General features: G+C 43.1%; 2 protein-coding genes across 2 annotated transcripts; one reads left to right on the top strand and one right to left on the bottom strand.

The window, feature by feature from the left end:
- Positions 1–314: 314 nt before the first annotated feature.
- mfsd1l (major facilitator superfamily domain containing 1-like) lies at positions 315–10875 on the top strand. Its single transcript, XM_035403038.1, has 13 exons — positions 315–336; positions 816–916; positions 1376–1485; positions 2009–2064; positions 2646–2789; positions 4305–4463; positions 4639–4754; positions 4980–5080; positions 5638–5749; positions 6895–7032; positions 8989–9128; positions 9287–9398; positions 10165–10875. The coding sequence occupies exons 1-13, from the start codon at positions 315–317 to the stop codon at positions 10303–10305; spliced, it is 1452 nt and encodes a 483-aa protein (XP_035258929.1). The 3' UTR covers positions 10306–10875.
- Positions 10876–11083: 208 nt separating this feature from the next.
- On the bottom strand, positions 11084–15907 carry LOC118219703 (jupiter microtubule associated homolog 2-like). Its single transcript, XM_035403039.1, has 5 exons — positions 15738–15907; positions 14313–14461; positions 13578–13723; positions 13224–13260; positions 11084–12388 (listed from the first exon to the last, which is right to left on the bottom strand). The coding sequence occupies exons 1-5, from the start codon at positions 15791–15793 to the stop codon at positions 12177–12179; spliced, it is 600 nt and encodes a 199-aa protein (XP_035258930.1). The 5' UTR covers positions 15794–15907; the 3' UTR covers positions 11084–12176.
- Between the last annotated feature and the right edge of the window lie 1412 nt (positions 15908–17319).

The following is a 17319-nucleotide window of genomic DNA, read 5'->3' as shown; positions in this document are numbered from 1 at the left end:
ATTGTAATTTTTGTCCTTCGCTCCTCCTACTGTCTCCTGCGAATAACAGGTTCCGGATCAGCGTATTCGCATCGTAGCTAATGACCGTACTCTCCACAAGATATAGGGCTGATCCAGGGTCAGCGCTTGTTCTAGAAACTTTGTAACACTACATCCATAAATCCCACTCTTTTTACGCGTGACGTCGAAGCGTAGTTGCACACGTGTGAAGACTAAAGGCGGGTCCTACGAGCTACAAAAACAAAATGTTCTTTTAAACAAGTAGCTATACCGGCTAGCTATACTGGGAGATAGTATATTACAGTCCTTTCATCATGGCAAAACCTGCCGAAAAAGGTAAGGTTAACTATATAGTTTCGCTTAATAAATACATTTGCCAGTGGTATTGGTCGCTAACTTTCCTCACTGGGTAGCTTGTTCAGCAGTTTAGTTCGTAGCTAGGTCAGGGATATAACATACACAATCTTTCATCAGGTTTATTGCATTCAAAACATTGTAATGCGTTACAATAGTTGATTTTCAAGCCTCATTATACAAATTGAAATGTATTTAGTCGTTTCAAATGTGCAGCTGCTGAACTAGCAATGTCTACTTGGTTTGCCTAGATAGCGGAGTGGATTAATCACATAGGCAATAGGTAACGACCCCTCGCCGTTAAGTAAGTCGTATGTAGTTAAACAGAGTAGTGTTGTTTCAAAATGGGCAAATTTGTGTGTTTAAGTCGTACTTGGATACACCAAAGTTTCTTTAAACGTTACACTTCCTCACTGAGAAAATGGGATGTTTAAATGCTGTGCTGTTAATTGTCCACTCAGCTTTCTATCGCTTCTTGGTGCTGTTCTTCAACTGCCTGCTCACTTTCGGCTCGTACTTCTGTTTCGACATCCCGAGTGTACTGCAGGATCAGTTCCAAGGGGTGAGTCCAAGAAGTCTAGATTTGTTTTGCTCTGTCACGTGACTGAAATGACAATATACGTATTTGACAGGAAAGTATACTTCGCATATAGACTACAGAAGTTTCGGTGTTAGAGCAGTCACCATTTAGGGTAATTTGATAATAATGCTGCAAGTTAACATCCTAGCGTGCACACTATTTGTATACCTCTGACAAGGTGCTAAATGCACTTGAATTTCTTAATGAAGGAAATGAAAGAGAACTTAAAGCAAGTATGTAATGTATATACTGTGAAAAACACCCTGGATATCACTGTCAATGTAAAGTAATGTAAACATGCATTTTAAGTGGATATGAGCATTTGAGCCCCTGTCTTGACCATAGGCATCACTGAGTGTTTCAGAGAGAGTGGTTGAAAAGGAATTGTTACCGCTGTCCTTGTCTATCGCTGCCATTATCTAACACGGTCGTTTCCCGCAGAACCTAACATGTCTCAATTCGACTGTGACAAATGCTACAGTGGAGTGTGTAGAGGGCCTGGGGATGACTCCACAGGAATATAACCTGCTGTATGCCATCTATGCCTGGACGTGAGTCTCTTTCCAGCACACCTATGCCCCGATCTCCACATCCAGTCATACACTCTGGGCTCTATTTATGGGATGCTAATGCAGCACCACCGGAGCTCAGGAGAACCATTTCCTCCTCCAGTGAAGTGGTCCTGTACTACCCGTGCTCCTTTGCATTTGCACTAACACAAACCTTCTCGTGGAGGATTCAGACCATTAAAGTACTACTGTGACAAGTGTTTGTGCCAATCCAAATTTCCACTCTACCCATTCAGAACAAACACATGTAGAAATAAAGATTAAAATAGCTGTAATTTTTTACTCCAAAGCACAAATATTATTAGTAACAACAATATATGCCATTCTCCTCCTTTCAGTACCACAAAAATAGGGACACCTGTCTCAGAATGACTGGTGAAGTAGGACAAAAACATGCATGTGTTCTTGACTGTGTGTGTGGCTGAGCATTTGAGACTCAGTTTTATCTGATGTTTGCATATTCACACGTGTCAGACATGTCGCCTCTGTTTTATTGCCTCCACAGGAATGCACTGGTGGTGATCATGGCGGGATTTCTCATTGACAAGCTGGGAAACCGCTGTAAGTCCATGATTGAGATTTTCAACGTGCCTGCCAGATTGCATTCGTAGACATGCAAGTCACTGTCAACACTGGTACTCCCAGAATGCAGGTTGCTTGAATCTTTTGCGTAGAGACTGAAAGGAGAAGGAGATACTTTGAGGCCTGCATGTGTGGTACGTCATCAGACCTGACCTTAAAAACCTTAACTGTCTAACATGTAGGAAGTAAGAGATTCAGCACTTGCATCACATCGCATCATATTTTCCAAATTTAGCAGATGCTCTTATCCAGGGCGCCTGCTAAATTGAATTCACCTGATTAATATGAGCAATAGCACTAGACCAGTGATTAAAGATGTAACATCATGTAACTGAAGCTCTTGAGGAAGTTAACTGTGCTATATTCATAGTATGTTTTAAGAAGAGAAACATAAAGCCAGAAAAATAACCTAAATCCATAAATATGCCATAACCTGAATTGGTACAAAAGGTGGGAGTAGTAGAGGGTGGGGGTGAGAGAGGAACCAAAATGCAGTCTGAAAAAGTGGGTCTTCAGTCTGTGTTGGATGATGGCCAGTGGTTCCTCTGATTCTCCTGCAGTCGGTGTCTTCCTATTCTCCTTCTTGACGGTCCTCGGGTCTACCATCTTTGCCCTGGGGTCTCACTTCAAAGGAACCAAGTACCTGCTGCCTCTCATGCTGACGGGTCGTCTGCTCTTCGGATCCGGCAACGGCTCCCTCACCAGTAAGGCTTCTGCATGTCTGTCACGCGCGACCCCCTGTATCCTAGCTCAGGGAAGAAGTTGGGAAATCATCTGCATGTCAGTGTTGGAACTGTACTGTGACCAGTTTGTTGAAGCACTCCAGGGTCACAGTCCTGCTCCTGTTCTATTTGACATTAAGACAGTTCCCAAACAAAATGGGAGGATTTGATTCAATTTAGAATCATGGTTAGTCATAAGGTAGTATTGATTGCTGACACAGTTTGTGCTAACTAAAATAAAGACACTGGCCCATAATAAATACATACAACTTTACTCAGTATGTGGTTGTGATTAGTCTGAGGTCCAAAGGTTTGGTAAAATCCCATTAGTTGGTGCCAGTTACAAAAGAACTGAGTTTAAGCAGCACACACAAATTATTGTGGATTTCACAAAGAATGAAAGCATTCCATTGCATAGTTTGCACTCAGAGCCCCAGTAGTTTCATTGCCCTGCATTTTGTTACCTTGCCAGACAAGGGGTGCATAAACGGTAATCTACTCAGTCAGGGAGAGGATAAAGGATACCTAGGGCTATTATTGGGAAACTTTATAGCCCTAGCCTTATTATAATAATCTCATATAATTGGTTATCTTAACAATGTGAACCTCTCTGTAAAAACAGATATTTGGTTGAGCATGGGAAGTATCCAAAGGGACAGGTATGACTTGAAGAGGCATTTCTGTAAAGTATTGTACATTTGTTTTGTTCAAAGACCCATGATCAGGTCTCCTAAAATCAGATCCACATTCCCATATTTACAAAAATGCATAATGAACGTTTTATCTATACTTTTTAATACAAAAAAATGAGTGCTAGTAATAATAATAATAATAACTTTATTTGTATAGCACCTTTCATACAGACTGCAGCTCAAAGTGCTTAACAGGAAAAATAAAAACAAAAGGCAAAAACCGGGAAAGGCACAGCAATCATAGATAGATATTTGTCTTGCAATCATATCAATAGCACCTTTCTATATTTCCTCAAGTTTTAGATTTTTGTTTAGCATTTTTGAATGTTCTTATTGTGGTATTTGAGTCTTTACCATTATATGAAACTATCGCTGATAACTATGCATTTTATGTACTTGCCCTAAACACAGATTAGATGAAGCTTTCGGGCCTCTCAATCCATATTCAAACCTGGTCCTGTAAAATAATATAATGTGGCCTCCATGTTTATACACAGCCTTGATACATACTTAGAAAGATACAGTTAACAGGCAGTTATTTACATATGCAACTGTGCAAATACCCAAAACACATTTTTTTGCTCTTGGACGTATTTGTGGTGTAAAGAGTCTACATGTATTGATGCAAAAAAAAATATTCAATTATTTTGATTTTAAAATGATTTTTTAGTAGAACCAAGATAGTAAGGACTATGTATATAGTGCTTATGAATTTAGAATATTTCCTGTTAAGGAACACACAAAATGTGCGGTTTTCTGTGGTTAGTTGGTACACCTTCAACCTTTTCCCCCTCTCTTTGTGTAGTTGTCCAGAACCGAATCACAGCCTTCTGGTTCAAGGGGAAGGAGCTGGCCCTGGCCTTTGGCCTGACCCTGGCTTTCTCCCGCCTTGGCTCGGTTCTCAACTTCTTCTTGACCCAGAGGTTTGAGGCTCAGTTTGGGATGCAGTGGACACTATGGGGGGGTGAGTGAGTACCTTAACGAGTTTCTGATGTGATTTCGGCATGTTCTGATGTGTCCTAACTTCTGCGTGTGAGCAGCGCCCTCTATTGGCACAACGCAGAGTGGGCAGTTTTTAAACGCTACGCGGTGAAGCGGACTGAATTTGCCACCACACATTTGTGTGTGTGTGCGCACAGGTACCCTCCTATGCGTGATGGGGTTCGTGTCAGCCGTGGTGGTCAGTTCCCTGGACAAGGTTGGCATGAAGCAGCTGGGCTTGGATGGGGCCATCCAGGCAGAATCTCGCAAAGTGGTGAGAGAGTGAGCTTGGTCAACGTGGCACAGAAACGCCCAGACACACTGTAGCCCACTTCTCCTCCCACACCCCTGAACATTTAATTTCATTTACCTGTGCTTCCAATGACTCAGCACCATTACAAATGTGTGTGCCATCCCAGCGACGCTAATATGAGTTAGCTTCAGCGCTAAGTTTGGTGTTTTCTCTGTAGATGAGAAGAATGTACTTGTGTGTTTTCAGAGGGTGCAGGACCTGCGCCAGCTCTCCCTCAGATACTGGCTGCTGGTTCTCACCATCATGTTCTTCTACAATGGAATCTTCCCCTTCATTGCCGATGCCAGGTAGGAGGATTCTCTTACTGTTCAAGCGACCAGTCAATCAAATGTCATATAGGTCAATCTGTATGTTCAGTACATTGGCATTTTCAGTGACACTTGCGATTCATAGAAGCGCAATAAGATTAAATTAGAGGTAAGATAAAAATTATTGTTATAACTTAAAAGATAGCAGATGCAATTCAGAAATCAGTCATTGTTTTGATCTGTGTTAAGCGTTATGAAATTTGAAGGAGGTGAAGTTTCGATACTTGTAGAGCCTGTTTTTCTAGGGTGTGTAGATCCTATCAAAAAACCCCTCTTATCTTCATCCAATTTGGCACTTTCCTACACTTTCGTTATGCAGATTGAGCTTTTCTCTTTGTCATTAAAATCTCCTGGTTATAGGCACACTGAGTTTAGTCAGTTTTGTATGTGCGACTGGTTTGGCAGTGCGGTAAGGTTATGATGTAGCAGCCTGTAAGAATGACTTGTGTTGTTTAGTAGTGCATTTTCATCTGTTCCTCCTTCATCCATTTGATGCCTGCTCTCCCTGCTCTTCCCTGCTCCCTGCTCTTCCACAGTAAGTTTATCCAGGACAAGTACAGCGGGTACAGCCAGAAGGAGGCCGCCTACATCGCTGGCGCTGTGTACGACAGTTCTCTGGTGCTCTCTGCCACCGTGGGCATTCTTATTGTGAGTAGCAGCAGCAGGTACCAGCCTCTCCCTACTGCTATGAGCAGGTGCCCGCAGTCTCTCTCCCTCAGAATGCCACCCACTGCGTCACCCACACCGCTGAAAGACCAGAGTTTGGGTTATACTGGGTGTAGAGAAACGTAAGAAATTAACAGTGTCAGACAAAATCGTAATCATTTATTTCACATTAAGCGCATATACACCCACACTTTTTAGCAAAATGTACTGCTTACCGGGTGCCGGAGTCTTGAGTCTAGTTTGGCCAGTTCTGTTACATGAAAAGGAGAGCTACAGAGAAGAGTGGAGATGAGAAGAAACAGGGCTGATTTATATATGAGCAGTAGGTGTGAAAATGAATCCTGGCAGTAGTTTTGCTCCATCTGTGACTAACCTGTGACTCACAGTTGTTACCATCTGGCCATTTGTCACACCCAGAGAGCAAGTGTTATTTGGGCACGCTACTGCATGTATGCGCCTATTTGAGGATTATCACAGAACTGAAATTGTACACTTCTTCCATTCTTAGTTAAACGTGGTTCGTATTTTTATATTTTCAGTTAAACCACCTGTTTGCTGTGTAGTGTGGATATGTGTTTCAGTATGTATGCATGCTCATGCAGCTGATATGGATGTAAATACCCTCAATTAAAGCTGAAAGCCAGCAATTCAACCTCTTAGTCATCGTGTAACGATTGATTGGCCACAGTCGATACAAGATGGAGACAACATCAATATTTTAAAAAAAATTAAAAAAAGAACAATTTATTACCAAGAAATTAAACTCATCATTGACAAGCATCTGACATAACCAAACATGAGGTGTGGAGTGTATTGCAAGATTAATTTATTGCCGCAGATGGTAGGAACACGATAAGACTTGTTTGAGGGTTGAAAAGGCAGCGTGTAAATGGTAAATGGACTGCATTTTTATAGCGCTTTTATCCAAAGCGCTTTACAATTGATGCCTCTCATTCGCCAGAGCAGTTAGGGGTTAGGGGTTAGGTGTCTTGCTCAAGGACACTTCGACACGCCCAGGGCGGGGTTTGAACCGGCAACCCTCCGACTGCCAGACAATCGGTCTTACCTCCTGAGCTATGTCGCCTCGGTTGTCTCGGCTGTGTAACGAGCGGCTCTGTGTGTTTCAGGACTACGTGGGTCGGCGGGGCGTGTTTGCGTTGGGCTGCGCCGTGCTCACGCTGCCCGTCTTCGCTCTCCTGGCCTTCACCTACGTGCCCCCGCTGGTCTCCACCGTCTGGCTGGGGGTCACCTACTCCTTCGCTGCGGTGAGTGGCGTCCGCCTGGTCGCGAGTCTGCCGCGTCGTCCCTGCTCCCGGGGCACCGCGGCCCAGTTAGCTCACCGTGAACATCGGTGCTGCCTGTCACACCAAGTCAGCCATCACGCCTCCACTGGGAAATTACACGAATGTGGTCACACGCAAATACAATCACCCAATTAGAAGCATCATCCTCGTCGAAGTGGAAATTTGGTCAGAGAGTGAGGAGCAGTCTGGGAAAGATAATGCTTCTTCGTAAATGACAGACATCCTCACGTGAACCGTTAATGACAGGATGAGAGCAAAGTACACAGCCCACGCGAGGGCTAGCGGCTGATAACGAGTGTTCTGTTCAGCCGGAGAAAGGGCACGTATGCCCATAGCAGTCACATTTAGGGCCTTCGGTTTCCTCTCTGACAATAAAAGAAGGGTCTCATTAGCTAATATGCAGTTGATGAGGAACTGCGTATTCTTCTCTAAACTGCACATTCATTTACATGGAAATTTGAATGGCATACCGTGGAATGACTGGTATAAAGCAGCCATTATTACAATGCAGGGATGAAGGTTTAGTTGAGTAGTACATTTACAGCTGATACATCAGTAAATTGACCAGAGGTCTGTAAAATTCAGCAAGATCATTTGGTAATATTTTGGAGAATTTTAATTGGTTGAAGGTTTCCCTTCTCCCAGACCCCGAATTACCTTTCAGCTTGACTTGACCCTGAGCTGAACATTCTAGTCAGCAAGAAGGTTTCAGCCAGCCTCACTCACAGGTCCTTCTTAACTCGAGTGAGAGAAATTCTCTCCCAAACTGTAAAAAATGCTAACCATTTTTCCAAATTTTGTTCCACAAACACAACATCAAAGGGTAACATAATGACGTTATGTCCTTAAAGCATCAGTCAAAATCATATTCGTTTAAAAAATATGTACTTGTTCCTATAGGTTGTATGAAATGCATTGTAATGATAAGCCAATACCAATTAAGTGTCCTGATAGGTAATGTAATGGCCCAGTTTAATTTTTAACTCCATGTTTAAAAATGTGTGCTTGACACATTTCCTTGAAAGTACATGTTCACAAAGGAATAGTAAAATAATTCCAGTCTCGTTTTGTTATTTCCTCACGGTTGTTGGCTGGAATTATTTAGTGGGAAATGTTACTATCACAAGGCTGATGGGGGAATAGGAAATGGCTGTTAGGATCCTGATGGCAGGACTGTCAGAGTCTCTTGACATTGTGGTGTGCACTGGACGATAAAGTCAAGTGTTGTGATAAAATAACTGCCAGATACTGCTTGCAAACACAGAGACTGGCAGTTATTATTATTATACCCCCCTCTCCTGGATCCACGTATTCAGGCATTCAAAATTGAACATTCGGCTGATTAGCATTTTGCTAGCCTATGGTGAATGGCGGCTTTTTAAGATTGGCTCGAATGTTGACAGAGCATTTCCATTTTAATAACTGTCCCCTTTGTTCATTCCTAGCCTCAGTACGTAGCCTTGTTTGCTTCAGCAAAGCTATGTGACTGAAAGCAGAACAGTGTCTCGCTGATGTGAAATGGCAGAAGGTGCAGCCGTGTCCATATGCGTCACATTGGCTGCCAAGGCGCATTGAGCATACACAGAATTCCCTGGCATGGCGAGTTTACTGGAATTTCAGAGGCGTTTAGTCTCAAGCTCTTTCATCCGGTCCTGGACTTCTATAGCATCTGCTGCGATAAGAGAAGGTGGCTATTTATAGAGCAGGTTAGCCCGATGGGCTGAATTTCTGTTGCCATGCAGTCGTTTACTCCAGCATACTGCCTAATTCTGTTTTGAAGTTTACCATTGTCATGTTTATAAATTTCATGTGAACTAGTTTTTCGACAAAGCAGAAAGCCTTATTGATACCAGAGTACATAACATGGCATTTTTATCACTAGAGCTCTGTCTGTAAATGCATGCCTTCATTTTCCAGTCGAGTATGTGGCCTTCCATTCCGCTGATTGTTCCTCAAGCAACCCTGGGCACAGCGATGGGTCTGGCCACCTCAGTGCAGATGATTGGCATCGGCCTCTCCAACCTCATCGTGGGCCAAATTCTTGGAACCACATCCAGGTACAGCTCTGAGAACCAAGTACTGAACAAGCACTTTACAGTAATGGATATTAACAATGCTTTTCCTTCCGTGAGTGATGCTTAGCCCTGTGTTGGGTAAGCTGGGGAGTAAAAGCAGTGAGTTGAAGTGTGGTGCCTTTGTGCCCTGTTCCCGGTAGTGACGCCAAGATCCCCCTGTGGCGCTGGCAAAGAATGATGGTGTTCATGCTGGCCAACACCGTGAGCTGCATCGTCACCTCTGTGCTGCTCAACATCGTCGACCACCGCCAGGTCAGCCGGCTGCTCTTCTGCCCCATCAGGAAGCTGCCTTCGCTTCCTGTTTCCTGTTTTCTTCCAACTCATCCACTGCTAGAAAAGATAAGAATAGAAAACGCACTTGTATTCAGCCAGTCTTTATTGTGCTCTGAGATGTGTATGTACTGTATGCTGTCAACTGTACTGTTTGAAATTGAGCCAGTTTGGATGACTCAAAGTTTACAGATTGCTCGTTAGTGTTTACTAGTTTCCTAAAAGATTTTACTGTATTTTTCTAGGTCTGGGTTTGTATTCTAAATAATACTTTCTATTTAAAATGATATTGTATTTTATGCTGCTCGTTAAGGCATTCCTCATACCTCACTCGCTTGGGCATTACATTACATTACATTACAGGCATTTGGCAGACGCTCTTATCCAGAGCGACGTACAACAAAGTGTATAACCATAACCAGGAACAAGTATGACGAAACCCCTAGAGAGAAGTACCGGTCCAAGTGCAGGGAACAACCGCATAGTTCAACTTGGACCCTGAAGGTTAAACTGATTAACACTACCACAACGAGAACGGCAACAACGCAGTCTATGGAAAAAAAATACAAGCAGTAGTTAAGACAGTTAATGCACCTAAGTCACCTACGAAACAGCTGCCTAGTTACAACCCTCAGCTTACAGTTATTTACAGGGGGGTAGGGAGGGATGGGGAGAGGTGCAGCCTGAAGAGGTGAGTCTTCAGTCGTCGTTTGAAAGGCAGAACAACATGCAGTTTTGTTTCACGCAGGGTGGGACGCTAAACAAAACCACCAAGAAATCTGCGGCGGAGCAGCCCGCAAGCCCCCCTGACAGAGACCCCTTGCTGGAGGGAGAGGAGACACCGGAGGAAGAGGCGTCTGCCGGCTCCCCTTCCATCAACAACAGCTAGAAACCGGGACAGGTAAAAGGTGGAGATGGATGCTAAAGGGAAACCGCGGCTTCACACCCCCACCGTCGTGCCTCCGGATCCGCAGTCTGCCAGCTGGGCTGGAGACGCCTGTGAACAGTGTCTAATGTAGCTTGTGCAATACCGATCTAAACTACACTTCTGTACAGTTGGGTTTTTAAAATTTAAACCATGCATGCGAGGTGCTGTTAAAATGACAGGGCTCGTCGTCTGTGATCACAAAGTATTAAGATGAGTTGAGCAGCTGTCATTAAAAAATGCGCAGATGTTCATTGCTCTGCTGTGCGTCAGTATACCAGACAACAAAATGTTGTATACATATGGAACTGAAATGCTGTTCAAGGAACGCAGGGCATAATTTTCAGGCAATTTAAACATGCAATTTTGTGGCTAGTGACTAAGTGTTCTTATACACATCAAAAGGACTTTGCACACGAAGGAAGCACTGTCATATTTACTGAAAAATGTCCTAGTCCATGTAGTGCCATACAAAGTATCTGAGGGAAAACACTTCTAAATGTGTACTGTTTTTTTATAAATTCTTTACTATGATGTTACTGCTTCTTTTAACACACTAACTTTCAAATGTCATTGTTCATTCTAATTCCTCAATGTTGGAAAAGGAATTATTTGAATCTTTTAATGCCCAACTGATGAAATTATGAAATCGTCTCACGTTGTCAAAAATATAGAAATAAAGTGTGTGTTCCTAAACTGAAAGTGTAAACGGAGCAGAGAAAAGCAAACAAGTGACCAAATATTTAATACAACCATTTTTATTGCAATACACAGACCACAGGGACTTCACTGCTCCTGCACTACACGCTGCCCGTTAGGCGCAGCTGCATGTAGAAAAGGCACGCGTGGAAAAGGCTGGCACTTAGGCTGGTAAGAGTGAACACGTTTGGAACACCAACACATAGTGAGATTTCCTCCTTGCCGAGGAATCCTCTCATTTTGTTCAATTTAGGGTTTTTTTTTTCCACCCGCTTTTGAGAGTTCACATTTGTCTTGCAGTTTTAATTTAAAACATAAAATGCCTTTCCGAGTTTTAATACCACATTCTTTAGTAGAACCGGCAGTGGCAGAAATGGGAGACCCTACATAATGGATATTGGCATGTTGTTCCCACACATAAGACCAACGATACGAGGAAAAAGTATAAAGTATTCAGTTTTGTAGGCTGGCTACCCACTGATTTTTCTGTTCATTAATTTTTGGTGTAGCTTTCCCTGAACTTTTTTCACATTTATAACAGAACAAGACAGAGTGACACAACAGAGATCTTCCCTAGCATACGACTAAAAATAAATGAGAACTGTCAGAGGAAAAACACTAAAATGCTAAATTTCTTTGTTCTTATATCAACACATTAATTTAAAAGGGATATTATTTGGTTCAGCTGGATTAGTTTGCGGGTGAGAAAAAAGAATAGAGAACAAGGCCCTGGAGTTGTTTAAACTGAAACAACAGCATGAGGTCATCTCTGGGGTGGATGGAAATGGGAACCCTTTCTCTGAAATTTAAATTCCTGTAGAGCTTCTGTCTCAGCTGCATGAACGAAAGCTACGCAATTGTGCGCCGTTTTCACATCAGTGTACTGGTTCAAAATTTTGAAGACGTGATCCAAATCACCCATTTAACAGGAATGGCAAATGTTTTTCATTTGAAGCTAACCATTCGAAGCCATTCCTATAGCACCACAAAACCCCCCAACATTCCAAAAAAAAAAAAAAAAAAAAGGGAGGCAAGAAACCTTTGGCCATTAATTTCAGAAAACATTCCTCATCGCAGGGAAAGGAGTAAGTGCAAAGGACAGCCGTGGAGAAAGAGATGGGGGCCGGTGGAGGCGATCAGTAGAAGACCACGCTGGACTTGCCCCCCGGAGGGTGGATGACCTTGTTGTGGGACCGAGGTACGGGTCCAAGGCGGGGCTCGTGGCTGTCCGCCGAGGCCTGGGCGGGGGGCGGGTCGGCCTGCGGCTGGGGGGGCTCCTTGCTGGGAGCGGACGGCGCCGAAGTGCTCCCCTTCCCACTCCGCGCAGGGCGCTCCGCCTGCCGTGGAGCTGGAGCACAAAGAGAGGGGGGGAGAAAATCATCCTCGTGCCACGTCCTCCGGAGCGAGGATCTGAACCAAAACGTTTCCATGTGGCTTGGATGAGTCTTTTATAGATTAAAAAAAAATAAAAACAACTCCGCCTGTCATACCAACATTAATATCTATGTACAGCTACGCTTCCCGATGTGGTTAAACCAGTCTTTTTTTAAATGTGTAAAGTACATGCAGGAAAAAGCGCATCTTAATGTGCAATTGGTGTTGCTGCCACACGAACGCCGAGAGCTTTATGCTGTACTTACTGGCATGTCAGAACTGCACCAGCAAAATAGATGTGAGAACTGAGATAACCACCACTTACCTCACTGATATACTAAAACATACACAGATGCATGCTGCTGCTTAAGTCTTGAAATGAGGGTAGATTATATAAAGGGATATATAGGCAGACAATTCCCTCAATTTATGAGCAGGTATTTTGTTCACCATCCATACTGGGCGCTCCCTTGCAGGCTTTTCACTATCAGCCTGCTACAGTGATATTTTTTTCATTGGATAGAACCATCCTTATTTGGAGGGGGGAATTGTTTGTGTTCCTCTATAGAGACCACTGCCAAAGCTCTGAAACTACTTGCTGAATGGCTTTCAGTTACAGAATGGAATGAATATTGCACACCTCCAAAAGAAATCCATCAAATTAGCCCAGCCAGTGACATTTCCACATTCATAGTTCATTTTATGCAGTTTTTGTACATCTTTATCAACGGGTGTGCCAGAATTCTGGACCATGTGTGTTCTGACAGCTTTATTTCTGAGCAGTTCAAAGTTGTTGACAGAGTACTCACCTTCAGGTTGTGGTGTACCATGCACGCCAATGTTGTCCTGTGTAGCAACAGAGACACAAAAATGACATCACAAACATACATACATACTCGGGCTTAAGAAATTAATTTGTTTATGCATGACTTTGTTAACTGGGTTCTGAGGGGGCATGGTGGTCACAGGGTTTCGTTCTAACCAGCTAGTCCTTAATCGCCCAAGTCCTTCTTGCTCGAACTATGCTCTGCACTTCTGCGTGATAACTTGGGTTACAGAAAGGAGAAACTGGCATACCGTGACGGCCCTCCAAGAGCTCTGTAGCCCAAAACTGTGCCGTTACAAAAGACGCACCAAGTCTTATTGGAGTGTGAGCTCAGTACCTTTGGCTTGTTTGGGTGGCTGCGGACAGTTGGTAGCTCGCTAACTGCCTCCCCAAAAATACTGCTGCTGGCTCCAGAAGAGGGAACTGGCCTCTGCTGAGGACGGGCTGCCGCTGCCTCATCAAAGATCCCACTGCTCTTCCCTCCTACATTCACAAGAGATGGAAGAACATGCAATTAAACATTCATGAACACAACCATGGCACCTCATTCGACGGTACTAATTCAGAAATGAATACTTTTATTCAAATCATGCATGGCTGTACAGAGACACTTTGTGGGGGATCCAAGACCAGACATTTGGTGTGTACCAAGCATTACAGAGGACGGCTTAAAGTCCTGAATTCTATGGCAACTCGTTCGACAGAGCTGAGAACCATTAGGAAGGATATCAGGGTCATGTGACAGCCACTTGAGATTACACTTTAAAAAAGATAGCGATGTGCCAGGAACCTATTTTACACCGAGATGTTCTGTATATTTGGAGGCATGTTCAATCTAAGGGCTGCTGTTGGGAGAAGGGCAATTGTTTTCACCACCAGCCATACATTTAAAAAGGCTGCCATTGTGATCAGAGGGAGAGTAATGCAATGTAAAGGCAATATAAAGAAAGTGAGATCCTTCTTTGATCATAGATTCAGAGTGTGGTAATAATTTTCAAACCCACTCCAAAAATCCACATATCATGACAGAGAACCCAGGTTGGGTCTGTTCAGACTATCAAACAGGCCTCACCTGGTGGGTTTGTCCTCTTTGGGCCTCCCAGAGGTTCTTCTGGAGGTGCGAAAATGGTGGAGGCCATCTTGCTCGATCGAGTCCCTGCAGTTGCTTCATCTCCACCCCCAAACAAGTTACTAGAGCCTCCTCCAGGGGGTCGGAGTACCCTGAAAACGAACCCCAGTAAAGTTGTCAACTGCTTAAATACCCAGCTCGCCTTTCCGTCATGTGCTGAGGGCGTGGACTTATTTTACATAAATATTTTCATATTCACATTCTCCACCTTCATAGCAGCTTATCATTTTCTTGGTCGTATCTGTGAACGATACGCCCATCACAGAGGGCTTTATTCTGTTACTAGGGCGGTTACGTCTACTAGCTAAAGCTTTCTTATAATCCACCTATGCGACGATATGACCATAAGCAGCTTGTTATCCTGCAAGAATAAACTGCCAGACTTTTGTGTTAGCCAGTCAACTACTTAACAGTCGCTTTATTTAGAGCTGCTTGCCAATATCAGTCGGATCTTGTCTTCTTGAATCTGAACAGTGAAAGACGGGTTAATCATACCCCTAACAGTAAACGTCTGCAATCATTTGTTCCCAGTCGTGAAGCATTCGATACTTGTAAACTTGGTAACCTTAACCTTAGTTGACGATGTAGCATGCGAAGCCACACTAAACGTAAAAGATATCGACAACAGTCATTTTTCAGTCATTTAGGTGTAGTCTAAATATAAAACACCGATCTGTCTTGTGAACTGCAAGCAACTGCAAGCAACGCCACGTGGGAATGTAAATAGTCCGAATAACACTACGTTAGCTACCTAGCTGGCTGGCTAGTAACACGATTTTGTGAACGTTCCAGGCAGCCAGCGACGGTACGGAAGCTAACCTAGAATAATTACGTAAAACGGTACTAGCTCGCTAGCAAGCTATCTTGGTAGACTAGAAGTAAAAAAAAATTAAAAGATCAACCCCAAGCTAAAAGTATATATATTACCGTACAGGTATGCTATGCAGTTTCTGCACAACTAGTCGTGTAACATGACAGCTAGCTATCCAAAGTTTGATTACATCCTTACTTGGAAATAAAGAGACCCGTTACAAGCCAACTAGCCAGTCAGCTAACAACACACAGGAATAAAAGATTTCAGCACATTGACTAGCACAGCGAGAAGAATCCAGTCAAGCGTCGTAAGCTAACTTATGATAGCGCTGACCCAAATAAAAATTCTCTCCAACTAAATTATTTATTAAAATGTTAAAGCTCATATAAGCCAAAGAAGTCAGCCAATATAGCAGACTTGGCCGTATTGTCTTAATAGCAGTTGGCTAACGAGTTGTAACGTCACTAACCGCATATCTCGTTCGCAGCGTTTCTATTTAACGTTAACTACTTTGTGAAACTTCTAGCTGGTTTGGTGTTTAACGTTAACCTTACCTCGAGCTTGGTTTGCCACACGAATCAATGCCTTTAAATGTATTTGTTGAAGTCATAGTTCGGATTCTTTCCTCCGTTCCACGTTATACACCGACAGGCTAGGCTACTAGACATCAACCACCAGTTAGCCACATTCGTTTTGGTTGCGTCTGTCTGAAAAAAAAACAAGCGACCCCGCCTAGAATGGGTTGGGAGCACTGAACTGTTCATTGGTTGGGAGCGTCTTCCAAAAACCCACATAGTTCACGAGGAGGCGGAAGGTGAGTGGTTCATTAATACATCAGTCAGAGAAATGACTTGTTCCATTGGATGCCTCGTTGAAATATTAACTGTGTCGTGCCGTTTAGTTTTGTTCCTCAGCAGCAGAGGGTCTGAGTTTTTTTGTAAAGGGATGATATAATAAATTCAACTAAATCCCTCCGCATATTCTTATATGACGAAGCAGGTCCTCAACATGTGCGTCTAGTCCAACCAATATCGGCTCGAATAAAAAGCGCCAATCACCTGTCTTAATACGTAAAAAATGGGAGCAATTTGCGTTCTTGCTTGATAACAAAAATAGCTGATCAATTAGCCTACACAGGGAGTGTACACAAGTATCATAATTACTTTGGAAGCTACATTTTATGGTATTATATTATGTCTTGTATCTTGCCTCAGCACGAACAAACTTTGTGCTCAACTCAATGACAAGGTTATCAAGAAGGTCTAAATGCATACAATTAGTTGATCAGCATTTCCTGTTAGTAAAAGTTCTGGATTTAAGGATGTCGTCCTTTGCAGTTTTTTATTTTTAGCGGAACCTTGCTTTCAAACCCAAAGACAAAATAAAATAACCAAGTTCTCCAATTATATAACTTTGAGGAGTCGTATTAATTGGTATTTTTGTTAGGCCTGCATAGCATCTTTCATCAGCACTACCCTAGCTGTGTGATCCAGCCTTGTTTTCTGAATAGCATTAATTTGTAATTGAATTGTAATTGTAATCTCTTCTACAATGCGTGTTAGCAAAGACTGACAGTCAATAAATTACAATCAATCTCGCTATGATAAATTTGATGATTAAGATATTAGTTGTGGCATATGCTATTGGTCTTTGTCTGGATTAATTACGACAGACTGTGAAGCTAAATTGACTGACTGCAGCTACACAAGAACAAGACCTGTACCTGCTGGGGGGGGTCGGAGGGGTGCCAGATGTCAGTAGGTGCGACTGCGATAACACGGCAGTAGCCTCATTGAATGAAATTACGTGTGAGAAAGAAGGGGAGTTGCTCGTCCTGAATGGATCGTTTTTCGAGCCGGAACTTTGACTCTCAGAATACATTGGTATTTGGCCTGTCAATCAAACTTTATTTCGGGGGCAGCTTTTTATGAGTGGCCAATCATAAGGTTTGTTTGTAAATCGTAGTGGGCGTTGCTGACCGCACGAGAAATTTTGACAGAAAGAAGCGGAAATTAGGTGGCTGGCTGCCGTTGAAGGCAATTTCTAGCAACTGGGATCATCTAACATTTTGTGAAAGAAAGAATACGCCCGAAAGGGTAAGGATTATTTCATACATCTTTGTGCTCAAGTAAACAC

The sequence above is a fragment of the Anguilla anguilla genome, chromosome 2, assembly GCF_013347855.1.
Source record: "Anguilla anguilla isolate fAngAng1 chromosome 2, fAngAng1.pri, whole genome shotgun sequence".
NCBI classification, from domain to species: Eukaryota; Metazoa; Chordata; class Actinopteri; order Anguilliformes; family Anguillidae; genus Anguilla; species Anguilla anguilla.
This window is presented reverse-complemented; position numbering and strand designations above follow the sequence as displayed.

What these genes read in the sequence shown, in the direction of transcription:
- mfsd1l (XM_035403038.1), top strand. Translation starts at nt 315, where the DNA reads ATGGCAAAACCTGCCGAAAAAG. An exon ending in CCCTTCATTGCCGATGCCAG is followed by an intron (nt 5,081 to 5,637) that starts GTAGGAGGATTC and finishes GCTCTTCCACAG; the next exon opens with TAAGTTTATCCAGGACAAGT. An exon ending in ACATCGTCGACCACCGCCAG is followed by an intron (nt 9,399 to 10,164) that starts GTCAGCCGGCTG and finishes TGTTTCACGCAG; the next exon opens with GGTGGGACGCTAAACAAAAC.
- LOC118219703 (XM_035403039.1), bottom strand. Translation starts at nt 15,793, where the DNA reads ATGACTTCAACAAATACATTTAAAGGCATTGATTCGTGTGGCAAACCA. An exon ending in AAAGAGGACAAACCCACCAG is followed by an intron (nt 13,724 to 14,312) that starts GTGAGGCCTGTT and finishes TTGTGAATGTAG; the next exon opens with GAGGGAAGAGCAGTGGGATC. An exon ending in GCCACCCAAACAAGCCAAAG is followed by an intron (nt 13,261 to 13,577) that starts GTACTGAGCTCA and finishes GTTGCTACACAG; the next exon opens with GACAACATTGGCGTGCATGG.